Genomic DNA, 27,857 nt, shown 5'->3' with positions numbered 1-27,857 from the left:
CTCCACAAGAATGAGACTTGTATACATATTTATATGGAACAAAATAACACAAAATTTAGGAGGGTCAACATTTAAGTTTTTCAGACAGATTTGTCCTAGCTTAGTGCAAAATATATTTATTAAATTATTGCAAATAATTTGTTGAAAATATACAAAACAACATTTTATGATAAATAGTCTTTAAATGGGTTTTCCTATCATCCCCTCTCACCAGCTTTGCCTGTTTGAGGAACAGTGAAGACACAGTGAAGTATATCAGTAGATACAGACATTGCCTTTAGCACAAGAGATTATTTATAATGATTCCTAGAAATCTAATATCAATGCATATAAAATAATATGCACAGAAAATGAATATTATATTACACAGGTTTGGAGACAAAATAAACTTATACATGTTCCTGGGACTGGCAACGGATTTGCAGGAAACTCAATGTTATCTTTATGCTTATATTAGTATAAAGGAGAGGAGATAAAGAGCGCACGGGGCCACTGCCACACAAAGTGCTTAGAGACAGACAGTGCCAGTAAGTTTGTTTTAAGAGTCAATGACACTGCACCATCAATTGTGAATGTAAGTTAGGGTTACTAACCTTAAGCATTTTACAAGGTTCGTCAGGAGCAAATCAGAGGAGACTCTGATTTCCCCCGGTGTCTGAAAAATAAGACCAACCCTGAAAATAAGACCTAGCCTTTTTTTTGGAGAAAAAAAATTATAAGACAAAGTCTTATTTTCAAAGAAACACGGTAATATAAGAACCATGTAATATATCTTGTTAAATAAGTTTCCTTCTCCACTTATTATGGCTGTTCTGCTCCTCGCCTTCACTCAGACTGTTTATAGTATCCATACCCTTCTTTAGCTGCACAAGTCTATGGAGAGGAGGAGGCTTCTGCCTAATTCTATCCAGTGGTAGACTCTTATCATGAAGATACAGTGTCAGAAGAGTTCCCCAACACATAATAGAAAGTTTAGCAGCTGTAGCTATTTGTGTGCCTTTTCCAGCAGCCTCCTCCTCCGTTCTCCATAGATTTGTATGCAGAGAAGTAATAACCTGATAAGTGGGGAAGGAACCATTTTCCTTTAAGAAGATATAGTGCAAGGTTTTTAAATTCACCCTTGTACTATTCATTTCTGAAAAGTTGTTTAAAATTCTAAAAAATGGAGGTATGCTGTAATTAAATTTAGATTATTTGCGCAACTTATTTATTTTAATCTTTAAGTAACAGGGATCTGACAAAATCCTGATATGGATATTGATATTTGAAAAAAATAATTTAATAAAAACTACTTCTGAAAAATAGTAGCAATTAAAAAATATACAATACATATTAAAAGAATCCTTACATTTTTACTATGCCATAAATATTCAACAGGCACATTTACATAATCTCTATAACGCCAATTCTTCAATTTCATCTTCTACAGAGTTAACAGCTTTTACTGCGGTTCTTCCGGGTATGTTCTGCAAGCGACTTCTACTAGAGCTTGAGATTTTGCCATCACCAGATAAGAGCACCTCATCTTTCCCTCTAATTTTGCTGTTTTGTTCCCAAGGTAAGGTATTGCTGGAGTCCTGATCTTGGATTCTGCTGTTTGAAGTTAAGCCATCTTGATCTCCAAATTTAGAAATAGAAGGCAATGTAGTATTAGAACCATTTCCAAAAAGCTGCTCCATTAAGTTAGATTTTTTATCTTTTTGCATGTCCAGCTTTGAGGTGGTTATAATGGACTCCTCCATTACATCTTTTCTTTGATTATGAACAGATGACCTCCCTTTTCCAAAAGAGGGAGTATAACTTCCAAATGTAAAGTCCCCATTGGTATCCACTGTGTTTTTCTGGACATCTCTTTTTGACTCGCGTCCTCCATGGACTGGAAGGCCATTGAACAGTTTTTCAGTTGGCTCAGAAAACCTGTATGTTTTATGCTTTGTATCTGCTGGGTCCATTTTTATTGAGGTATCTGCAAGTGGTGCTGGAGCAGGCCTAGTGCTATCAAAGTAAAATGGATCTTGGTTTTCTCTATCAATTTCAAACATTTTTGCCAATAAGAGCTCCTTTTTAAGTTTTTCCTCTTCATTTCTGTTTATACCCACTTCCTTTTTATTCTTTTCTTCATTTAACAAATCTTCTTTTCTCTTCCTTTCAAGTTCCTCTTTTTCCCATTCTGCAAATTAAAAAACAAAAAAATTCAGATATATAAATAAGATTTCTACTTCTTATAGTAAACTAGCCATGCACAGGTAGAGATCTTACGAAGCAAAGACGTTGGTATAATGCAATCATTCTTTTCTGTGAGTAGAGGGAAGGAATACAACCGGATTCCCCAAATGCAGGAAAACCTTGTGTCATTCTGGCAAGCCTTCTCTAGAAGTACCCAATATATAGCTAAACATTGTTCAAATGTTGCATCAGGCAGTAAAATTGGACCATGAATTGCCAGTTTATTGTTCACTGATATGTTCTGTTCTACGGTAAATAATGAAGGGGTCATTAGACCATGAATTTTATTATAGTATATGGCAGAAAACTAGGTTCTACCTGACTCTCCCACTCTGGCATAAGTCAGGGAAGATGAGAAGTGGCCAAAGAAGTTCAGCAGCATCCTTTTCCCCTTTACTACTGAGAACACATACAAGCTCTGCTAAACTATGCATGTGTTAGGCGGAAAGGTTGGAGCTGTGAACCATATGGCAGCTAATCAAAGTGCGTGACCAGTCGTACAGCCGGTTATGGCAGACAATATGGAATAACACAAGAGGATATATGAAACATCTTCATTATATGAACAGTGAGCCCATTTGCCTTCCTCACAGATCTATTGTTCTATGTTCAGATCACTGCAGCTAACAGCTAAAAAACAAAAAAAGAGGAAGTCATCAGATTACAGCAGCTAGCCATATGACTAAATAGATTATCAGTCATTTCAGTCTAGTTAAGTTGGCCATACACAAAGTATGTGTTGTAGATAGGGCTGGGTGATTATGGCCTAAATCAAAATCGTGATTAAATTGGCAATTTTACCTTAATTACGATTAATTGCGATTACTTAGGTCAAGCCCCTTTTAAACCTCATTCCTTTTACAGTATGAGCAGGCTTTGAACAAACCAAGCTAGATTATTTTGAAAAGGTTTGCCTGGCGGTTTGGTTTGAATCGAACACGGCCAAACCAAAACTGCTATTATACTCTGGGATCAAAGACACCCCAAAGTATAATGGGCAGAGGTCCCGGGAAGGTGATCAAACATAAAAAACTGTGTTACTCACCTATACTGGACTCTGGCGCGGTCCCTGCTGTCTGTGGCACTTCCGGATGACTTCAGAGACTGATGAGGCCTGTGACTGAGCCTCAGCTGGTCGTGTGGCATTGTGACCTGTAGTCACAAATGTCGCGTGAACCATGTGATCGCTGAAGCCCAATCACAGGACTCAGTGGTTCCTGACGTCAAGGGAGATAATAGGTGTAGCTACAGCTCTATCCACTGTATAGTGGTGGCTACAGGGCACTGCAGCTTTGCAACTATTACTTGAGTAGGAGCAGCGCTACTTCTGATCTGTCAACAGTAAAATCTTCTGGCAGCAGGTAGCAACTGAATCAGCTGATTGGTGTGGGTCCAGGTATCTATTTTTAAGGCAATGGGGTATGTCAAAACACTGATCAGTCATGGTCCTTAGTCCTTGAGGTCACTCACTAACGAAAATCAAGAAATATACAAAGAGGTCAAAGCACTTGGAAAACTGTCAGCTTTATGACATTTTGACAATGTAAAACCCCATAAATTATGAGATCATTATGAATAAATGCATAGTAACTGGAGTCTTCTACACAACAACATGAAACATTGTCGTACCTGGAAAGTTGTCATAATGTACTGGCATCACGGTATTTTCACAGTTATGAATTAACAGAAGAAATTTTTTTATGTTCTAAATGTAATCTTACCTTCACGTAGTTTCTTTGCTTTGTCCTCCAAAAGCTTTTGCTCTTTATTTCTATTTAACAGCTCTTCTTGGGCTTGTTTTCGTTCTGCCTGTTCACGTTCTCTTTTAAGCCTTTCAGCTTCTTCTTTTTCTCTTCGAATTCTCTCTGCTTCCTCTTTGAGTTGTTTTGCTAAATTATCTTCTCCCTTTGTGAATTAAAAAAATAAATAAAAATTAATTTTACTGGTAAATGTTTTACTGAAGCTCATGGGACCACCCATACGAGAAGGACATCCCATCTCCTGGGACAGGAAACTTAGAAGACATAAGTCTGTCCACACCTCTCTACGTCTTAGTGTTTGGAAAATGAGCACACACAAAAACAAAACAAAACCCACATCCAGAAAATTATGCCCTCATCTCCCTGTTCTAGGTGGGCCTCAACTAATAATAATTACAAACTTATTAAAGTGATAGCTCCTCAACACAGGGAGAGAAAATAATGGGGTGCTGTCATAGGCTTCAGAAAAAAAATTACCCGTAAGAGTAGCTCCGCCATCCACGACAGCACCCATACGTGACTAAACTAGTAATGGTCAAGGTGGGAGGGGGGCCATGACAGCTTGCAGCACCTTTCATCTGACAAATGCCCAAACCTCAAACTTCAGCTGACATCTACTGTATAACATTTGAAAAATGCATGAGGAGACCTCCCTGTGGCTGCTTTACACATTTGTGATTAACCCCTTCCGGCCGATGGCACTTTTTGACTTCCTGACAAAGCTCGATTTTTCAAAACTGACATGTATCACTTTATGTGGCAATAACTTTGGAACGCTTTAACTTACCAAAGTGATTTTGAGATTGTTTTGTCGCAACACATTGTACTTCATGTTAGTGTTAAATTTTGGTTGATATGTTTTGCGTTTAATTATGAAAAAATAGGAAATTTTGAAAAATATGCATTTTATAAAAGTCTGTGCATTGCATACAGATAGTCAGACCGCCAAAATTATATCATAAATCTCATGTCCCAGATCTCTGCTTTATGTCGGCATCAAACTTTAGGGGCCTTTTTATTTTTTTACGGACATTAGAAGGTTTACAAGTGAAACAACAATATTCAAAATTTTCAGGAAATTTCTAAAACCCATTTTTTAAGGGACTAATCCAGTTATGAAGGGGTTTTGAAAGACCCTTGTATTAAAAACCCCCATAAATCACCCCATTTTCAAAACTGCACCCCTTAAATAAGCCAAAACAACATATACCTAGTAATTTAACCCTATAAGTGCTTAACAGGAATTAAGACAAAATGGAGGTGAAATTTACACATTTGATTTTATTTTACTAATATTTTCGTTTAGCCCTAGAATTTACACATTCACAAGGGGTTAAAGGAGAAAACGCATCCCACAATTTGTTATGCAAATTCTCTGGACTACCATAGTACCCCACTTGTGGGTGTAAACTGATATATGGACGCTCAGCAAGACGCAGAAGGGAAGGCGCGCCAAAGAGCTTTTAGAGGGCAGATCTGGCTGTGATCAGTTTCAGGAACCATGTCACATTTACAAAGCCCTTGAGGTGTCAAAACAGTTGAAACCTCTAGAAAGTGACCCCATTTTGAAAACCGCACCCCTCAAAGAATTTATCAAGTGATGTAGTGAGCATTAGTAACCCCGAAGTGAATATGTAAGCTGTGCGGAGTAAATTGGGTACACAAAATCCCATTCTATTTTCCCACTAGCTCCTATGACACGGATGGGGAAGAGGGGCATTCTGGGGTATCAGTGCTGGTGCATTATCTCTCATAAGCTCTAAATATGGGGGGTCCCCTGAAAACGCTCGCACAGCTTATACATTTCCTTCTAGTCGCAGCCACTTATGTCCTAATGATTTGGCGACTTTTGGGGTTTTTGTCTTCACATTGTACAAGCTAGATTTTTATTTTCTGGCAATCTGGCCATATGAGGGCTTGGTGTATACGGTATTAGATGTGCTTTTCAATGCCACCATTTTAGGATGCCTGTAACTTATTGACTACAATTTATTAACTCTTTCTGGGTGGGATGTAAAAGGAAACCTCAATTCTGGCATTGCTTTTTAGCATTTATTTTTTTTCCCGTGCAGCGTACAGCATAAGTACTGGGCTGCTTTTTTCCATTCATTTCTATGGGGAGCGCACGTGTTCCGGCTCCCATAGAAAACAATGGGATCTGTTTTAAATGAATGGGTTGTAACGCAGCCTGCTGGCAAGCCGCCGCCTGTCCAGTTTCTCCAGGGTTTAGGACGGAAATCCCAGGGTGGACAGCGGCGCTAGTGTGAACCCTCCTTTACATAAAAGATGGTTCGGGACTAGAGATGAGCGAATAGTATTCAAAACTATAGTTTCGAATACCTCGCTCCATAGGAATGAATGGAAGTGGCCAAACACCAAGGGGTTAAGTGCAGACGTTGGCCGCTTCCATTCATTCCTATGGAGCGAGGTATTCAAAACTATAGTTTCGAATACTATTCGCTCATCTCTATTCGGGACTGGAAAGCAAATAAAAAAAGCATTAAAGAGTATGTCAAGGGGTAAGTATGCATTAAAAAGAGGTACCCCACAGAAGAGGGGTAGTCTTATACGGTGAGTATATCCCAAACTCTATATTTTAACTGGAAAAGTTGGGGGTCGGCTTATACGCCCAGTCGTCTTATACGCCGGAAAGTACGGTAGGTATCCCTGTGTGTGAAAATGCCCACTCTACAAATCTATGAAAATATTTTTCCTATTCAGTAAACGCCATAGTGGGGAAAAAAAAAAAGGTCAAAAGTGCCAAATCGCCCTTTTTTTTACTGTTTTGCCTCTGATAAAAATTTGAATAAAGAGTGATCAAAGCAAAAGCAATTCCCCAAAATGGTATAACTAAAAAGTACACCCGGCCCTGCAAAAAAAAAAAAAAAAGACACCCTATGCATCGCCATACATGGAAGTATAAAAAGTTACGGGTGTCAGAATATGGCAAGATTTAGAAAAAAAGGCGTTTTGGCAGTTTTGGATTTTTATTTGAGGTTAAAATGTAAATAGAACCATGTAAATCTGGTATCCCCAGAATCGTACCAAAACACAGAATCCAGTTGATATGTCATTTTGGCTGCACAGTGAAGGCTGTTAAAATTAATCCCGCAAGAAAAATTGCACAAATGCACTTTTTCTTCAAATCCCCCCCCCCATTCTGAATTTTTTTTTTCCAGTTTCCCAGTACAATTAATGGTAGCATCATGAAGAAAAATTTGTCCTTGAAACATTAAGATTTCATATGGCTCTGAGAGTGGAAAAATAAAGTTATGGGGGTTGGAAGGGGGGGGGGGGGAGTCAAGCAGCATGGTCAGCTGGAAGCCCAGGTGTCAGTCCTCCTAAAGCGAGGTCATTAACCCCTTCCCGCCGATGGCATTTTTTGATTTTCGTTTTTGACTCCCCTCCTTCTAAACCCCATAACTTTTTTATTTCTCCGCTCCCAGAGTCATATGAGGTCTTAATTTTTGCGGGACAATTTTTTCTTCATGATGCTACCATTAATTATTCTATATAATGTACTGGGAAGCAGGAAAAAAATTCAGAATGGGGTGGATTTGAAGAAAAAATGCATTTCTGCGACTTTCTTACGGGCTTTGGTTTTACGGCGTTCACTGTGCAGCCAAATGTCCCCTGTATTCTGTGTTTCGGTATGGTTCCAGGGATACCAAATTTATATGGTTTTATTTACATTTTGACCCCTAAAAAAAATTCCAAAACGGTGTTAAAAATTGTTTTTTCTAAAAGTCGCCATATTCCGACGGCCGTAACTTTTTTATAAATAGGTGTACGGGGATGCATAGGGCGTCTTTTTTTGCGGGGCCGGGTGTACTTTTTAGTTCTACCATTTTCGGGAAATGTTATTGCTTTGATCACTTTTTATTCAAATTTTTAGCAGAATTAAAACAGTGAAAAAACGGCGGTTTGGCACTTTTGACTATTTTTCCTGCTACGGCGTTTACCGAACAGGAAAAATATTTGTATAGATTTGTAGAGCGGGCGATTTCGGACGCGGGAATACCTAACATGTATATGTTTCACAGTTTTTAACTACTTTTATATCTGTTCTAGGGAAAGGGGGGTGATTTGAACTTTTAATACTTTTTTATATTTTTTTTTATTTTTTTTTTATTTTTTTTGCATTTATTAGACCCCCTAGGGGTGTTGAACCCCAGGGGATCTGATCACTAATGCAATGCATTACAATGCTAATGCATTGCAAAAAAGCATCATCTCTTTTGCAGGCTGTATACACCAGCCTGCAAAAGAGAGAATTTGCAGACTGGCTGGGAGCCCTTAACAAGGCTCCCGGCTGTCATGGCAACGGGGGGTCGGCCCTGGAGCATGCTCCAGGAGCCGGCGATCCCTGCCAAAATGGCGGCGCCCATGCGCCGCCGGGAAGATGGCGCCTCCGGCGCCTTTGACAGCAGCGCCGGAGGGGTTAATGCCTCCGATCGGTCCCCGGACCGATCGGAGGCATTAGAGCCGGTTGTCTACTGCTTGAAGCAGTAGACACCCGGCGGCTATGACGGCCGCCCGGCTCCCGGGCGGTCGCCATAGTTACAGACCCAACACGCGCCGTACTATTACGGCGCATGTCGGGAAGGGGTTAATTATTTAGTCTGGAAAACCCCTTTAAACACAAACATACATTTCACTATACAAACAATACACAGCTATAAACATGTGAATTGCTGCTTAGAATACCTAAACTGTCTAAAGAAATTAAACTTCAAGTTTAAAAATTTTCAAGAAAAAATATTAAATACTGTATCCTAAAGAATTTATAGAAGGTTTACATTCATTACCGGAGCTTCCTGCTCGTTCTCCAGTTTATCTTCAGTTGGAACTGGAGGTGGGGGAGGTGGAGAAGGAAAGTCCAACTTTGGGGCAGAGTTATTTTTCTGAACACCTATGTTAATGCTATGACTTGTCCCTACAATGAAAACAATATAAATCATTAATATTAACTATAATTATATTATAGCACAATTTCTATAGAATTTTCATTAAAAAAAAAATCTCTTACCCCTCTTCCTAGGTGTAATTTCCATGTCTTTCTTGGGAGAAGGCTTGGACAAACGCAAAGCATAGATATTTTTTGCATCAAGTTCTCTTTCTTTATCCTGTATAGGAAAAATAAAACCTTAACCTGGAATACATTCACTGAATACATGGATCAACGTTTTCAGTTTTCATGGACAGCAGTGTATGTTTGTGAAACAAAACATAGAAAGCATAAAGTATAACTTTAACATAAAATTTCTAACACTGCATTATCAACAAATCAATACTCCCAATTAATGCAATATTTTATTTTAGGCTCGGTCATGCAGAAACGACAGAAAACTTATAACAGAAATCATGAGTAAGGGCTAGTTCACACGTGTTCGGGTGTTCGAGGAATTTGGTCAGGAAAAAATCTGCTTCAGGAATAGGAAGCTAGTATTCAGTCATGTTAGAGTTACAACCTCCTCTAAAGTTGTTGATGAAAAATGTAGGGTGGTTATAATGTGCAGCAATGCTACTGACGCTAGGTTCACACCTGCGTTCTGGTCTCCGTTCTGTGGTTTCCGTCTTCTGCATGCAAGAAGACGGAAACCACAGTCCGGGTCCGGCCGTGAGCGGCGGTGAACGTTTTATGCTCTCCGCCGCAAAACCGTTTTTTAAAATCCGGACACAGAGTACTGCATGTCCAACTCTGTGTCCGGATTATAAAACCCGGTTTCGCGGTGGAGAGCATAAAACGCTCACCGCCGCTCACGGCCGGACATCTTTCTCACCCATTCAAATGAATGGGTGAGAAAGACTCCTACAGGTTTCCGTATCCTGCTCTGTTTTATGAAGGAAACGGAAACCTGAAGGACGGAGTGCCGGGTGCAGATGTGAACGAGCCCTAATGCATATATATCTTCGTGCTAAGACTGTTAATCTGCAATAGGATCTCTGGTGCATTAAGGCTAAGAAATCCGCCAGTGCACCCAAATCATAGATCCTGTTTGAGAAAAAAAAATTAACTAAACCCACTCAGGGATATGAACTAATAAGAAAGTAACTCTTAGAACACCTCAACGCATTTCTCCTTCAAGTTGTTATGAGGGTTCATCAGGAGGAGATGGTTAAAATAGCCCGTCAAAATATCCCTATAGAAGTGATATTGCAGTTAAAACTGCATTTCCACGCTCCCAAATGGTGGAAGCCGGTACTAAAAGTAATTTCGCCACCTAGTGTTCAAATCCCAGTATGGGACTAAGTGTAAATGAAAAAAAAATAAATAGTGAAATGAAATAAAACATAAAATAAAAATACAATAAATAGTCAGATTAGATATTGATGTGTCTGTAACAACCCATACCAGAATAAATAGATCATAATTTATCCTGTGGTGAATGCCATAAAAATATGAAAAATATGAGCCTAAAAAGTGCTTCCCAAAACAATGTACAAAAGTGAAAAATTTAAATTTTTCAAGAAATATGCCATTTCTGTTGCTAATATGTTGTTCCCACTTTATGTCATCAGAGATATGCACTTCTAAAAACTATTAAGTGGGCTATTCCGGGGTCAAAAAAGTTATATATGTGGGTGTAAACTGCTGCTTGGGCACACATCAGGGTTTAGAAGGGAAGGAGTTCTGCGCTTTTTACCTTTTGGGGTAAAGATTTAGAGGGGCTTTCTGGACACCATGTTATTTTTGCAATGCCCTGGGGGTGCTAGTAAACTGGAACTCCCAAGAAGTGACCCCATTTTGTAGGGGCAATTTTAAGGTCTATGCAAATGTGACCAATGGTCACCAATGGTGTCCAAAAACCAACAATCTAAATCTGCGTTCCAAAAGCACCTAGCGCTCTTTCACAAATGGGCCCTGCTGTGTACCCAAGCTGCAGTTTATGGCCACATGTATGACACTGGTGTACCCAAGATAACTTACTTACTGTCATATGTGGATATAAACTGCTGTTTGAGTGCACAGCCAGGCACAAAAGTGAAGGAGCACTATTTTGTTTTTTTGGAGCAGAGTTTGGTTTTTAGATGTCATACCAACTTTTGCAAAGCCCCTGAATTGCGAGTAAAGCGTAATCTGTAGATATATGAGCCTATTTTAGAAACTAAACCCTCAAGGGAATTATCAAGTGGCGTAGCGAGAATTTTGAAAACTAAACCACTGAAGGGATTTATTAAGTGGTGGGGCCACCATTTTTAATAGAGATGAGTGAGTAGTATTTGATCGAGTAGGTATTCGACCAATCGACGCTGGTCCTTCTCCTACCTTTAGAAGTCTTCTCCCTGCAGCGTCCCCGCGGCGTCTTCCGGCTCTGAATTCACTCTGCCAGGCATCAGGCCTGGGCAGAGCCGACTGTGCATGCCCGCACTACATTTTCTTGTAGTGCAGACATGTGCAGTCAGCTCTGCCCAGGCCCCATGCCTGGCAGAGTGAATTCAGAGCTGTAAGATGCCGCGGGGACGCTGCATGGAGAATACTTCTCGGAGGATCCAGCCCGACCCTCACTCGTGGACTTGGTAAGTGTAATTTAATCGAATGTTGCCTACCCCTGAAACGAGCATTTTCCCCCCATAGGATAGGATATTCGATAGGATATTCGAGTGTTCGATTCGAGTAGTCGAATATTGAGCGGCTACTCGAAACGAATATCGAACATTTTACTATTCGCGTATCTCTAATTTTTAACCCTTGAGTGTTGCGTTAATTTAATTTCCAGAAATGATTGTGCAGCTGATAATGCCAAGTGAAATTACAATTTTTCCAGAGATACTCCATTCCAGTGCCTGTTAAGCAAGTATCTCGGGCACAACAGCTTTTAGAGAGTTCGTATCTGGGCACAACATATTACGTACTGAATTACATATTCTTGGAAAAATTGCCATTTTCACTTTTCACCATCAGCTGCATATTCATTTATGGATAATTAATTAATGCAACACTTGCGGGTTAAAAATGCTCACCGTACCAATGGACAAAATCCTTCAGAGGTGTAGTTTCCAAAATGTGGCCACATATCAATGGATTCCACTTTACTAGTGTTTCAGGAGGTCTGCAAAAGTGTCACGATGTCCAAAAACCAAACCGTCAAGGTTTGTGCTCCAAAACTACATGATGGTCCTTCCCTTCTGTGCCCAGCTGAAACCAAACAGCAATTTCTACCAATATATGATATTAACCTCTTCTCGCCACAGGCATTTTTCAAATTTCCTTTTTTGACATATATATATATATATATAAAAAAAAAAAAGTTCAAATCACCCCCCTTTCCCTTGAACACATATAAAAGTAATTGATTACTGTCAAACACATACACATTAGCTATCCCTATGTCCATAAACGCCTGCTCTGCGAATCTATAAAAATATTTTTCCCGTAGTGGGGGGAAAAAAAAAAATCAAAAATACCAAAACCGACGTTTTTTTCAGAGTTTTGCCTCTGATAAAAAATTTTAATAAAAAGTGACCAAAGCAAAAGCAATTCCCCAAAATGGTAGAACTGAAAAATATACCCGGCCCCGCAAAAAAAAATAAAAAATGACACCCTATACATTCCCGTACACAGAAGTATAAAAAAAAGTTAAGGGTTTCAGAATATGGTGACTGTTAGAAAAAAAAAAATTGGCACAGTTTTGGATGTTTGTTAAGAAATTGGGTTAAAGAGGACCTTTCATCAGATCGGGCACATGCAGTTTTATATACTGCTGGAAAGCTGACAGTGCGCTGAATTCAGCGCACTATCGGCTTTCCCGATCTGTGCCCGGTGTAAAGCGCTATCGGTCACGGTACCGTAGCACTTTAGTGTCAGAAGGGCGTTTCTGACAGTTAGCCAGGGACGCCCTTCTGCCCAGCAGCGCCTATCGCGCTGTACAGTGTGAGTGGGGAGGAATGCCCCCTCCCTCTGCTCACAGTGCTCGTCCATAGACGAGTATTATCAGGAGGGGAGGGGGCGTTCCTCCTCGCTCCACAGTACAGCGCGATAGGCGCTGCTGGGCAGAAGGGCGTCCCTGGCTAAGTGTCAGAAACGCCCTTCTGACACTAAAGCCCTACAGTACCGGGACCGGTAGCGCTTTACACCGGGCACAGATCGGGAAAGCCGATAGTGCGCTGAATTCAGCGCACTGTCAGCTTTCCAGCAGTATATAAAACTGCATGTGCCCGATCTGATGAAAGGTCCTCTTTAATATGTACATAAAACAATATTAATTTGGTATCCTCGGAATCGTACTAAAACATAGAATACAGGTGACATTTCAAAAACAAAAAAACGAAAATCAAAAGATGCCCATGGTGGGAAGAGGTTAATTATTCTATACAATGTACTGGTAAGCAGGAAAAAGATTCAGAATGAGGTGGATTTGAAGAAAAAATGCAATTGTGCGACTTTCTTACGGGCTTCAATTTTACAGCGTTCACTGTACAGCCAAAATGACATGTCACCTGTATTCTATGTTTCAGTGCGACTCTGAGGATACCAAATTTATATGGTTTTATTTACATTTTAACCCCTTACCAAAAATCCAAAACTGTGGCATTTTTTTTCTCCTAAAGTCGCCATATTCTTTTTTTTTTTTTTCTTGTAGATTGGGAGTCCCATATACGGCTCACAATGTACATTTTTCCCTATCAGTATGTCTTTGGAGTATGTGAAGAAATCCACACAAACACGAGAGAACATGCAAACTCCTTGCAGATATTAAAAGTCCCATATTCTGACACCCATAACACTTTTTTATACTTCCGTGTATGGGGATGCATAGAGCGTCTTTTTTTTTTTTTTTGCGGGGCCAGATGTACTTTTCAGTTATACCATTTTGGGGAATTGCTATTGCTTTGATGACTTTTTATTCAAATTTTTATCAGAGGCAAAACATAAAAAACATCGATTTGGCACTTTTGATTTTTTTTCCCGCTATGGCATTTGCCGTATGGAAAAATATTTTTATAGATTTGTAGAGTGGGCATTTTCGGACACAGAGATACCTAATGTGTAGGTTTTTCACAGTATTTAAGTACCGTATTTTTCGGACTACGCACCGGACCATAAGACGCACTAAGGTTTTAGAGGAGGAAAATAGGGAAAAAAAAAAATTAAGGAAAAAAAATTGGTGAAATATTTAATAACCTAATAATATAATATTTCACCAATGTAAATAGAACCGGGGGCTTTTGGACACAGGGATACCAAATGTGTATGTGTTTCACAGTAATGTTTTTGTTTTATATGTATTCTAGGGATATGGGGGTGATTTGAACATATATCTCTATCTAATCTATCTAATCTATCTATCTATCTATCCGTCTATCTGTCTGTCTTTCTGTCTATCTATCTATATCTAATCTATCTCATCCATGGATGGAAAGAGACACCCTGCAGTGAAGCTATGCAAGAAGAGAAAAAGGGGCGGGCCAGACGGGTGAAGGAGGTGTGGTTTTCTAAGCAAACTTGAAAACATGCCTCTTTCACCTGTCTGGCTCGTCCCTCCTTCACTGGCTCTCACATCTTGCTCCGGCAATGAAGCCACACAGACAGGGAAGTAGGGTCGGGCCAGACGGGTGAAAGAGGCGTGGTTTCAAGCTTGCCAAGAAAACCATGCCTCCTCCTCCCGTTTGGCCCGCCCCTCCTTCCCTGTCTGTGTGGCTTCATTGCCAGAGCCAGATCTGAGAGGCAGTGAAGGAGGGGCGGGCCAGACGGGAGAAGGAGGCGTGGTTTTCTCGGCAAGCTTGAAACCACGCTTCCTTCACCCGTCTGGCCCGCCCTTACTTCCCTGCCTCTCATATCTCGCTCCTGCAAAGACGCGACACAGACAGGGAAGGAGGGGCAGAGCAGGCAGGCACCGTGCTGCTCTCCTTTTGATTCACACAGACGGGACACAGACGCTGCACACGCTGCATTCGGACTATAAGACGCACACACATTTTCCTCCCATATTGGGAGGAAAAAAAGTGCGTCTTATAGTCCGAAAAATACGGTACTTATATATGTGTTTCTGTGAAAGGGGGGTGATTTGAACTTTTAATACTTTTTCTTTTATATTTTAATTTTTTTAAAAATTTATTAGACTGCCTAGGGGTCTTGAACTTCAGGGGGTCTGATCACTAATGCAATGCATTACAAAGCTAATGTATTGCAAAAATCCATAATTTCTATTACAGGCTATAGAATATACTAAAAGAAAGGCCTGGGAGCCTTCACAAGTCTCCAGGCTGTTATAACAAGGGGACACCGGGCCCGGAGCTTGCTCCAGGTGTCAGCAATCCCCAGGAAAATGAGGTCACTTCTGCTCTCTTTTCCCTTCTAAGCACTAAATCTGGAGTGTCCCCTAATATAGGCTCGCACAGCTTATACATTCCCTTCCTGACGCAGACAGTTGTGTTCTAATGATTTGGCGATTTATATATATTTCTTGTGAAGTAGCCATATGAGGGCTTGTCTTTTGTGGTATGAAATAAATGTTGTAATGACACCATTTTGGGGTGCTATAACTTTTTGACTAGATTTTATTAACTATCTCTTGGTAGAAAAAAAACAAAACAACCAAACAAAACAAAAAAAAAAACCAAAAACCTAAATTCTGGCATACCTTTTAATTATATTTTTCCTCAAAACATACAGCATAAGTAACATGTTGCATTTATTCAGTGGGTCAATACAATTATGGCAACACCCAATTTATGTGTGTCACTAATTTATGTGTCACTACTTTTGGGGCTATAAATCCATTATTTTTGAATCACCATGTTCTAAGATGCGTAACATTTTTATTTTTCGGTTGACAGAGTTGGTTGAGGGCTTATTTTTTGCAGAACCACCTGTACCTTTTATTAGTAAGATTTTTGGGTACATGTGACTTTTACATCGCTTTTAATAGCATAGTAAGACAAGATGGCGAAAAATCATTTCATTGCAAGTTAAATAATTTTTTAGTTTCATTGTATGGCTTGTTACGGACTCCTTAGTAGCATCATGTAGTGGTCCTTATTTCAGTGGTCCAGTTTCATAATAGACACATTTCAAAACTGTTATATTCTCTAGAGAGGAATGGAAAGACACATACCCTTAATTTCTGAGTCAACCGTTGAAGCTCTTCTTGTAGTACTTTGTTATTCTCTTGAACATCATGGGCTCTCTTTTTCTCAGCCATCAGTTGCCTCTGAAAACTGCTTTGTGTCAGTTCAATGTTTTTCTCCAGCTCCTGTAAGACAAGAAAACAGCTAATAACATCTGTAATAATACAAGTGTTACAGGAGGACAAGTGCAGGTTTTCAAATATCTGTTTATATCAATATTGGAAGATTCTATAAGAGCATCTGTCCCAGATTTCACAGACAAAATCTGACAACAGACAAAATCATAAAACCAAACAGACCTAGTTCAGTGGGCTCTGGTGGAGTCTGTGGTTTGACACAGTGCTGTGGCTTTCTTTATAAATTGAAGCAAGCAAATGGAAAAAATCAAGTAATTGCTCAATATACCTCAAAGTCTTATGCTTGGTTCACACATCAGTATGCCATCCGTCCGTTTGAATTCAGTTTGACACTTTAAAACGGACTGATGCACTGACTGATTGTATACTGACACCTTTTTATGCTGACAGCAAATGCTATCCATCCCCTAGAGGACAGATAAGGGGATTAAAAGTAGAAAATTGTAAACAGAGTAGAGATGAGGACATTTATTATATGTGATAAGGACATTTATTATATGTGATAAGGACATTTATTATATGTGATAAGGACATTTATTATATCTCCTTATCTCTACTCTGTTTCCCTTAGCTACTTTTAATCCCCTTATCTGTCCTCTAGGGGACAGACAGTGTTTGCTATCAGCATAAAAAGGTGTCAGTATACAATCAGTATGTGCATCAGTTCGTTTTTTAGTTTCAAACTGAATTCAAACGGACGGATGGCATACTGATGTGTGAACCAAGCATTAGTCCACAAATGACCAACAAGAAGCTATCATCACTGGGCCACATTTACATTGATTTATATTCATTCTGTTAATGAATTTTAAAGGGCTGGCAAGGAATTTTGTTTTTAAGATCAGCAATAAATACTTGATTGGGGAGGGGCACAACTGACTTCAGCAAAGATCAGCTATTTGGTTCGCTTCTGACGCTTATACTATACCTGTATAGTGGCCAGAGGATGATACTTCAACTCAGCTCCTACTGAATGTAAAAGGAGATGAGCTGCAGTGACAACACCCAGCAACTATATCACAAACCCAACTGCTTCTAAATGCGCTGACTATAGTAGGGATGTCTGAAGTGACCCCAACAGCTGATCCATGCTGCACCCAGCTGTCTGAAAAATAGATCATTTAAAAAAAAATGCCTAGAAGTGTGTTTTCAGTTTTCTAAAACTTTTGACTTGTTAGAAAACTTGTCCCAAGTAATGGAATATGTTACATAGTTAGTTTGAGTGAAAAAAAGACATATGTCCAGCAAGTTCAATCAGGGGATGGGAAACATCATGACATTTCCATAACTATTAATGCTATTTTGCTCTAAATGGCATCTAATCCTTTTTGTAGCTGTCAGCCGTGACCAGCTCCTGGGGTAAGCTATTCCACAGGTATACAGTCCTTACAGTGAAGAAACCTTGTCAGCTCTTGTAATGAAACCTTTTTTTTTCCTCCAGAAGAGGAGAGTACCCCCTTGTTTTCCATGTGGATTTTACATGGTACAGATTTTCCCCGTATTTCTTTTATGGGTCATGTTTAGGAGTAAGTTTTCATCATCTAGAAAATATAGAACTGGGCACTCACCATGAAAAATCTGCAGTAAAAAATTCAATCTTTATTATAGGAATCCAAGTAAAAATACATACGGGAGGAGGCACGCCTGGAGAGGAAGAGCGACAGTTGTTTTGTGCTGGTTGCACTTTTTCAAGCTTTGCAGATTACATTTGGACTTTCTATTCACTGTGAGCACCACCTATATACTGCGTGAAAGTTTACCCCATATTACATGGCTTATGCATATTCAGTAGCGCCACCCTACTCCTCATATTTAAGTTTTCATCATCTACCTCTGAGATCTTAATTGATGTGGATGATTGCTTAGGGCGTTATAGGGTTCCTAGCAGAAGTCAAAATTTTATTTTATTTTTTTAAACAAAAGCAGTACACTATAAAGCCATTTAACAATCCTCTCCAATATCAGTGTGAGAATTGTTTGATCCACTAGGTAAAGAATTCAAAAGTAAACATAAAAAAGTGGAATACCCTGACTCTTTTTTCTCGATCATCCAGCCTGCTTTCTAGAAGATCCACTTTCTTTGTCAACTCCTCACGTTCAGCTAGGTGTTTATTTTCAGAAAGCTGCTTTAACTTCTTCAGTGCAACATTCGACCTGTACAACTCCTCTTCTGTGTCCTTCAGTCGCTTTTCTGTATTCCTCTCCCTTTCCTGGGATTTACGCAATCGTTCTTTTAGGGTTCGCAGTTCATTGTTATGTCGGGATATAAGTTGGGAAACCTCATTTTCTGTATCTTCAAACTTATTCAGGGCTTTTTCCTGCCTGAACTGCAACCTTTTGAGGGCTTTGTTTTCTTTTTGACACTCTTCTAATTTCATCTGAAGTTCTGTTAATTCATTTCTTAGTTCATTTATTTTCAAAAGGCGAGCTGAAAGGACTCTCTTAGTGACAATATCTATGTCTTTCGGTGGAGACTCTTTGTTTAGGCTCTGGGAACGAAATCCCCATCGTGGTGCCTTTTTACTTGATGAAAATTTGGTACTGACTCTTTTTACACCTGGAACAACAAGCATATTACGGTAATGTCAGTCTCAGTCTAAATATCAGGATTTCCTAATCACAATTCCGATGGTTTGACCTGTTCAAGACTTCTCAGAGCACAGTGACTGCACTTGAACTTTTACAACAAAATGAAAACCTGATTTCAGACTGCTCAAAGATGCTTTACAAAGTTGTAAAAATATCTGAAAAAAAAAAATGATCTAGCACTGATCAGGAATGATAGAATGCTTAAATTGTCCCTACACCAAGTAGGAATGGTATTAGGGGTTCCCAGCATTGTATCTGATACACAGGGAATGAAGCAGGAAGCAGACAACTCTGTTCTTTTTGTAGTGGCTGAACTGAGTCACTGCAGCTTAGCTCCCTTTTAAGCGAATAAGAGCTGATCTTCATTACTACCGGTAGGTCTGTACCTACACAGGAAGTAGAGCTGTTTGTTTCCTGCTCCATTCTCTGTCTATGAGTTGCTAACATTGGTTTGAGGGGGAGCAGGGAGTCAACCCCCACCAATCATTATTTTACTTGATTATACACCGCCAGCATGTTCTGCAGTGCTTTACAGATATTATCATTATTCAATGTCCCAAGTGTGGCTCACAAACTAAATATCACTGTTTTTGGAGTATGGGAGGAAACCCATGCAAGGTCTGAAAGAATATACAAACTCCATCCAGATGTTGTTACTAGCTGTATTCGGACATCGGGGTTAAACACTAGATAGATCATCAATATTTTTGTGTGGGACACCCCCTTTAACCCATTCCCGCTCGGCACTGTACTATTACGTCACCCTGAGCATATAGTTAACGCTGTACGTACAGCATTATTTTCTGTTATAACACAGCCAAGGGTAGGGACCAGCCACTGATCACAGCACCCAGGAGCAAGTTTGGGCCCTGACTGCCTATACATAGTTCTCATAAGAACTAATGTGAGTTGTTCTACAATACTATGTATTGTAGGACATTGCACTGGGAATCCGAGATCCCACCTTCAAGTCCCCTGCAATACACACTAATAAGCAAAAAGTTATTTTTTTTTAATTAAAAAACCCCTTTATATTTAAAAAATATATATATATAATGTAAACAAAAATAAGCAAACATGTTAGGAACCGTCATGTGTGTATCAGTCTCCACTAACCCAAAAATAGTGTTATTTATCCAGTTCGGTAAAAAAAAAATAAAAAAATGTTACACACACACACACACACACACACACAGAGTACAGACCAAAAGTTTGGACAAACCTTCTCATTCAAAGAGTTTTCTGTATTTTCATGACTATGAAAATTGTAGATTCACACTGAAGGCATCAAAACTATGAATTATCACATGTGGAATTATACACTTAACAAAAAAGTGTGAAACAACTGAAAATATTTCTTATATTCTGGGTTCTTCAAAGTAGCCACCTTTTGCTTTGATTGCTGCTTTGTACACTCTTGGCATTCTCTTGATGAGCTTCTAGAGGTAGTCACCGGTAGTGGTTTTCACTTCACAGGTGTGCCCTGTCAGGTTTAATAAGTGGGATTTCTTGCCTTATAAATGGGGTTGGGACCATCAGTTGTGTTGTGCAGAAGTCAGGTGGATACACAGCTGATAGTCCTACTGAATAGACTGTTAGAATTTGTATTATGGCAAGAAAAAAGCAGCTAAGTAAAGAAAAACGAGTGGCCATCATTACATTGAAAAATGAAGGTCAGTCAGTCTGAAAAATTGGGAAAACTTTTAAAGTGTCCCCAAGTGCAGTTGCAAAAACCATCAAGTGCTACAAAGAAACTGGCTCACATGAGGACCACCCCAGGAAAGGAAGACCAAGAGTCACCTCTGCTGCAGAGGATAAGTTCATCCGAGTCACCAGCCTCAGAAATCGCAGGTTAACAGCAGCTCAGATTAGAGACCAGAGTAAAAAAGGCATATTTGGAAAGTGCGTAAGCAGTCCTACAAGGTACTGTCATTAGTCTGCAGACAAACTACATTTCATTAAGTATATTACAATATTTACTTATGACACAAATGGTGATAAAAAAGCAAAAGTTGTTGAAAGTTTAGGAATGCTTTAAAGGTGTTGTGCAGAGAAGAAAGTTTATCCTTGAATTCTCCACATTGAATCAGTTTTATTACTAAAATATAAAGTCCCTTGAAGCCCCAATGATTATATCTGCAGAGCAGGGTGCTAGTAGTCTCTGTGCACTGCCTCCTCTGCTGCAGTTCTGGTTCTCTATGACTTTACTGTACACCTCCTGCGTAACCATAGAGCAGAGTTGGTCATGCGACCAAGGGTTGAAGCACAAGCAAGGGAGACTTTTGGCCTCCTCAGCTGCGCTCTGCAAATGTGATTATCATTGCTGCAGGGGACCTGGATATATATTAATAAGTTAACGTACCCAGAGTACTGGTAAGCCTTAGATTTTCCTGCATAAACTCTAATTCAAGCATCACACTTACCAACTAGTAATATTTTTCTAAACTTTTACCATAGAGAAAGAAAGTATACCTTACCTCTGTTATGTACAGGTGTTACAGACCTGACTTTATAGCCGGCCTTTTTGGCACGAGGTGAAAAGGCCTTGGAACTGGGTGTTGGTGATCGGTCAGATCCATATGTTGTGTTCTCGTAATCATCAGAATAATAAGAATCACTACTTTTCTCAATATCTGGACTTCTATCCCGGTTACTCCTTCTCGTTCCTCTATCTGCCCTGGCCATTTCCTGGTCATCCTTCATGCTTTTCTTCGTAGTGTACGTTTGTGTGCTTGTAGATTCCTGCCGGGATAATGGACTCCGTCCTCTTTGTCTGTGTGGCTCATCATACTGTGAGTATGGGCTCCTGCTATTCATGTCAGTGAGTTATGCATTTCTGTAGGCAGCAAATAAAAATAGACAAACAATAAGAGTTCAGCATACCCCATGCTGTCAACCTAAATAGTTATGTAACATTGAGGCTCTCTGTTTGCCAGCATACAGCCTTTCTTAACAGACCTAATTTAATTGCTACCTATGGGGCCAATCACACGGAGTAAAGTGGCGCTGATTCTGCCACGATAACTCGCGGCAGAATCAGAGCTGATAAAAAACACTCCCATTTACTTCAATGGGTTCCATTTTCCATGCGGAACACACTGAAGTCAATGGGAGTCTTTTTATCAGTGCTGATTCTGCTGTGAGTTATCATGACAGAATCAGCGCAACATTACTCGGGGTGAATGTCACCTATGTGTTTGGTTCCTGCTTCTGTCTATTTAACCATTAATGTTTTCAGCTGCTAACTTCCTCCTGCTTATCCATGTGTCTATATAAGTCTAGTGTGCCATCCTAGCTTTTCCTGGGTAGCACTCTGACCCAGTCATTTCAATGGCCCCATGCACACTATTGTGTTTTCAATGGGTCCATGTGCGGGCCACGCGTCCATACTGCAAAACTCAGTATGTCTTATTCTGCTCACAGTTTACGGCATGGGTGAACCCCTATAAGCCTATGGCACACAGAAAACAACGGTCATTTCACAAATTTCTTCAAGTGTCTCAAGACCATTTATCAAAGAAAATGTGTTGGAGCATTCATGTGACATTTTTATTAGGGACAAACTAGTGATATTATTTGCTATGTTCCGTGTTGCTTTTTGCGGATCCGGAGATAGGGATGAAAAACTGATGCAATACTGAACGTTACTGCGGACATACTGCACTGATGTGAAATTAACCATAAAAACTGAATACCAAGTACTATTTTGTGGACTGCAATTTGCAAACAGTAAGGCCTCATGCACACAACCATGCGGTATTTCAGTGTGCTACCTGGTTTTTCCTGGATAGCACACTGACCCATTCATTTCAATGGGCAAATGCACATTACTGCGTTTTCCCTGGGTCCATGCCACAAAACTCCGCTCAATATTTGTGGCATGGACTAGCCCACAGAAGCCTATGGGACACATAAACAAAACACTGACGTCCATATTTAGCTACCCACAGTTTTTGTTGTTGATCCACAAATATGAATGACACAGACATACAGCACTAATGTTGAAGACACACAAAGCCATATTTTGAAGAGTGCATATTACTCATGGTCGTGTGCATGACGCCTAAAGCCTCACGCACACAACCGTGTGCACTGTCAGTGTGCTAGCCATGTTTTTCACGACTAGCACACTGACACATTCATTTATATGACTCCATACACACGACTATGTATTTTTACGTTCCCAGTAAGGAGTCAAGAGATGGGAGCAAAATTCAGGATCGGTTCTATTCCTTTCCATTTTGCAGCCCATGCTCACTAACCAAAACGAATAGAGCCATGGAAGCATGGTCAGCACATGGATGTCATCCATGTGGTGTTGCCTTAGTCTGTGGCTGTAGTCCCTCTTTGGCTGAGCATTGTGTAGAGTTTATTCCATGCATGCATTCTGTTTTATGCAGGTGTCTGTATGTCCTATTTGATAGTCCTGAGTTCTGTCTGCATGCATGATGCGGTTGTTTTTATACCAGTTCTTGTCTGCCTAGTTTTTATGCGTGTCCTGTTGTGTCTGTTTATCTCTTTTTGGTCAAGGGGCTTTCTGTTATATACTACTGGTACCTGTCCTGTAGTCCTGCCCTTGTTTCTTGTTGTTTCCCTACCTTCTATTTTCATCTGTCCATCCTGGTTTAAGTCTAAGTACACATTGTGTGTTTTATCCTTTTTCTGTGGCACTCTGCACCACAGTTCTGTCAGCAAGCAAGCTAGCAGAAAAAAAAAAGTGAGCAATTCACATAGGGCTACATTTTATGGAGGCAGATTCTGAAGCGAAATCAGCTGTCAAAATCAGCCTCCATGTCCCCGTGTGAACTAGCCCATGTCCTGCTTCCTTCGCAGAGTCACAGATTGTCCACAGTGGTCACGTGCGGTGGGGACCTCCACCAGAAGAAAACAACAGCTGCAGGACTGAGCCACACTGGGGGGCAGCGGGTCAGGTTAGTAGGTTTATTCTGATGTCTGTATGTTCTGTTTCCATTGTTTTACCTCCCTTGATTTTATGCTTGTTCTATTGTTGAATGTGTTGTCCTGTTTTACTTCGCTTCTATTTTCAGTCTATTTACCTGTCTGTCCTGTTTTCAGTCTGTGTTTTCTTGATGTGTTTTATCCTGTTTCCATGGAAATAGGATAAAAACTCACCATAGTTCTCACCTGCTTGGTCAGCCACTGTCAAACCAAAACTACCTGAGGAGATCTAGCAGTGGTCTAGCTGCCACCCCACACCTTGCTTATCATACACTTAACATTAGAGTGGTATTCCCATCTCAAGGTTCATATTCAGACTTGTAGTTGAGGATGCCTCAAGTGTTTTACCCAATACACTGCTTTATCTATCTTGCTCCATTTGCCACATACGACTAAGTCTCCCTCCTCAGTGGTTACAGAGCTGATGCAGGTCAGAATGATGACGCAGTCCCGGCTCCCAGCCACACGTCTTCTCTTCCCTCCCTTTCTGCATACTGCTTCCCATTTTGGAAGCCCCAATAAAGTCTAGTTAAGTTTCTTGGAGCATTGTAGCTCATCTCTGTATGTAAATGCACAGATAATCGTTCCCTTTTCTACAGCACATGCTTGGTGCTGGAATGAGCTGAAAACCTGGAAGTGGATGGGAGAGGAGCCAGGAGGGTAAATAAAATCCTGAGGTGACAAACCGCCTTTAAGCGAAGGCCTCACACTGCCAAAATGCAGCATTTTTTGTTGCAGATTTTTCTGCGTTTATTTAAGCCAAAGTCAGTAATGAAATTAATAGAAGGGAAACATCTAAGATCTTCCTTAATATTTTCCATTCCTTTTGTTGCCACTCCTGAAATTGGCTAAAAAAATACAGCAAAATCTGCAACAAAAAAAACGCTGCATTTCGACAATTAATCTAATGGACAGAAAAGTCCTGCATGTAGGATTATTTTGTCCACTGGAAAAAAAAAAATCGACTTGGGTGTAAACGAACACAAACACATACAAGATAAAATCCTATTGAAATGAATGGAAATTTTAACGGACTACTGACGATTCAGCTAGTGTCCATTGCTAAAATCTTGTAATGGACAATAGCTATGGACACTGCTGACTGTCACCAACAGTAATGGGAATGTCCCCTTAGCAGAATGAATGACAGCAAGCAGAGATCTAAAAAAAACAGGAGGAATTGATACAGAAAGTATATTGGAAAATTGTATATCTTTTATTATACATATAATATCATTTGTCTCTCAATATTGGCCTAAAAATGACCAACCTCTTTACAACAATACTGGTCACATGTTAAGCAAAAATCGAAAAAACACAAAAAAAAACACAAGAAAACCTGACGCAAGCTGACCTGCGCTACGGGCTTTCAAGTTGCATTGTCTCATTTTAGAGGCAAACACCACTATCTCAGCCTTGATTCACACTTCTGTTGGAGACACCACCGCAAAGTCTGCGGAGAGAAAAGTCACACAAGGAGGACTTTCTTCTCCATCAGTTTCAGTGAAAAATTGGCAGAAACTGGTCAGACACGTTATAGTCTATGGGGTCTGTTGATTTCCACGTGTAACCGCTTTTTAAAGAGGACCTTTCACCACTTTTGGGCACAGGCAGTTCTATATACTGCCAGAAAGCTGACAGTGCGCTGAGTTCAGCGCACTGTCGGCTTTCCCGATCTGTGCCCGGTGTGAAGAGCTTACGGTCCGGTACCGTAGCTCTTCTATGGTCAGAAGGGCGTTTCTGACCATTAGCCAGGAACGTCCTTCTGCCTCGTGGCGCCTATCACGCTGTACTGTGGAGCGGGGAGGAACGCCCCCTCCCTCTGCTCACACAGCTCGTCTATAGACAAGTATTATCAGCAGAGGGAGGGGGAGTTCCTCCCCACTCCACAGCACAGCGCGATTGGCGCCGCGAGGCAGAAGGACGTCTCTGGCTAATGGTCAGAAACGCCCTTCTGACTGTAAAGCGCTACGGTACCGGGACCGATAGCGCTTTACACCGGGCACGGATCGGGAAAGCCGACAGTGCGCTGAATTCAGCGCACTGTCAGCTTTCTGGCAGTATATAACACTGCCTGTGCCCAGATATGGTGAAAGGTCCTCTTTAACCACTTATATTGTGTTTTACGTCTGGATAGTGGCTTCCTTGTTCTGCATACTGGTACATCCTCGCAGTTTTCAGCATCTGCACAAAATCGTGCAACTGCAGGAACAAGTAGCTGGCTGAAACTTCAGCTGCAGCTCCCAGAAAGAAGGCAGGGAAGGCTGAGTGCTGTATACAAAGCTATTGGCGTCACCATGAGGCGGCTGCCCTCTGACCCGGCGGTCACCTGATCCACCGGGATCAGAGCCTGTTAGAGCTGCTGGGTCCCTACAAGACCCAGATCAAGTCTATAGAACAGGCAGGAGACTGTATTGCTCCTGCAACTGGGGCTAAATGTACCGGCACCTTTTAAAGGGGAAATCAGTCTCCACCACAAAAGAAGAAGTGATCAGATGTCCTCAAAGGTCTATTATGTCCTTATGGGGACACATGTAAAAAAATAAAATGCCATTAAAACGCCCTTATTACATGTTCTAGCCCCACCTCTTACACCATACAAAATAAAAATTACCATAATAGAGAAGAAACATTTTAAAAAGTTTTTTGCTATTAAATAAAAAATTTTTTTTTTAAAACAAACATTTTCCCTTCTCTTTTGTTTATATTTTCCTGGATGTAAAAAAAAATTAAAAACCTGAAAATTTTTTTAAAAAATAAGGCACTGTTTCACCGAAAAAAAGTCGCAGAAATTAGTTGAATGATAAAAATGTACAGCTCTCAAAACCGCACATACAAAAAAAACCCAAAAAATGTATCTAGTCCCGGACGAGAAATTGGCCCGGTATTGAGGCGGTTAAGCGGACATGGTCTCCATCTTTCGGGTCCCCATGTGGACCCAATCGATGGAAAACCGAACACTAGAGTGAACCTAGTGTCAAGCAGTTTGCGCTATGGCTAAATTCAGGCAAATCGGTGACAATTTCCACAACGGAAAAAACAACTGAGGGCGGGTTCACACCTGCGCCCGGTCTCCGCTTTCGGGTTTCCGTCTTCTGCCGCAAAAAACTGGACAGGAGATGGAAACCCGGTTTTCAGTTTTCAAAGTGACCGCCCTTGAGTGTCTTCTGCCTCTACGGGACAAAAACAGTTTTTTTGGTTTTTTTTTAACCAGACACAATGTCCTGCATGTCCGACTTTGTGTCTGGTTAAAAAAAAAACTGTTTTGCTCAGGGGACGCAAAAGGACGGTCATTTTGCAAACCCATTCAAGTGAATGGGTTTGAAAACTGACCACCGGATTTCTGTCTCCTGTCCAGTTTCTCTAGGCAGAAGACGGAAACCCGAAAGCGGAGACCGGTCGCAGGTGTGAACCTGGCCTTACAAGACCTATGTGTATGTAACCAAAACAAGGGAGAAAAACGCACCAAAACTGCAAATCCTAAACATAGGGACCAGATGGCAGACATTGCCTTATACTAGCACTTCCAGTCAATAAGCCACAGATGTCAGTAGCAGGACAGGCTGATGACAAGGACTGATAGACTGTAACTATGTACACTCATTCCCTTAACCCATTTATCACCGTGACAGCAGCCGCACGGGTCACATAGGCAGGCGGGCCCCAGGCAGTCGTACCCTGCTCCCCTTCGCGCTGGTCAGCCGGCAGCCAAGGTCTTCCTCCAGCCCTTGGGTATCCGAGGCTCCGTACTGTAGCCAGTAGCGCGTCGCTAGGCTGTGCCTTGTTTGTCCCCGGCTGCTACAGCGCCCGCATTCTATTTACACGCAGCTCCACGGTAACGGCTGTACCAGCACTCCTACTACATCGTACAGCGCTAGCCCGCTCACGTGACCTGCGCCAGGCTGCCCTGCAAACGGTTTCCTCATAGGACGGCTGTAAGGCGCAGAGTGATTGGTTCGTTTCCGCTGCGGTGTGTAGGTTACCAAGCAGCCACTGTAAATCAGCTGTGCGCGGAGACTGAGGCTACACTCACACCAAAGAAGTGCAAACCGGGCGTGAAAAACGTCTTTCATTGCCGTCTTCCACCCTAGAGACCCCCTTTTTACGGATTCAC

General features: G+C 40.8%; 1 protein-coding gene across 2 annotated transcripts; it reads right to left on the bottom strand.

Annotated features, from left to right (window-relative positions):
- Positions 1–27,617, bottom strand: LCA5 (lebercilin LCA5). 2 transcript variants are annotated; one of them, XM_075268306.1, is made up of 8 exons: positions 27,368–27,617; positions 21,262–21,620; positions 18,223–18,752; positions 16,046–16,183; positions 9,016–9,112; positions 8,795–8,922; positions 3,948–4,131; positions 1–2,170 (listed from the first exon to the last, which is right to left on the bottom strand). In XM_075268306.1, the coding sequence occupies exons 2-8, from the start codon at positions 21,599–21,601 to the stop codon at positions 1,395–1,397; spliced, it is 2,193 nt and encodes a 730-aa protein (XP_075124407.1). In that variant the 5' UTR covers positions 21,602–21,620; positions 27,368–27,617; the 3' UTR covers positions 1–1,394. The 2 variants fall into 2 exon arrangements, with proteins under 2 accessions (XP_075124407.1, XP_075124406.1); XM_075268305.1 differs by having other exon boundaries at positions 2–2,170; positions 27,421–27,617.
- Positions 27,618–27,857: the final 240 nt, after the last annotated feature.

Source organism: Leptodactylus fuscus, chromosome 3 (assembly GCF_031893055.1).
Source record: "Leptodactylus fuscus isolate aLepFus1 chromosome 3, aLepFus1.hap2, whole genome shotgun sequence".
Classification (NCBI taxonomy): domain Eukaryota; kingdom Metazoa; phylum Chordata; class Amphibia; order Anura; family Leptodactylidae; genus Leptodactylus; species Leptodactylus fuscus.
This window is presented reverse-complemented; position numbering and strand designations above follow the sequence as displayed.

Coding starts and splice junctions, on each gene's coding strand:
- LCA5 (XM_075268306.1), bottom strand. CDS start 21,601: ATGAATAGCAGGAGCCCATACTCACAGTATGATGAGCCACACAGACAA. Junction 8,923..9,015: donor AATTACACCTAGGAAGAGGG/GTAAGAGATTTT, acceptor TTTTCATTGTAG/GGACAAGTCATAGCATTAAC. Junction 2,171..3,947: donor AGCAAAGAAACTACGTGAAG/GTAAGATTACAT, acceptor TTTAATTTGCAG/AATGGGAAAAAGAGGAACTT.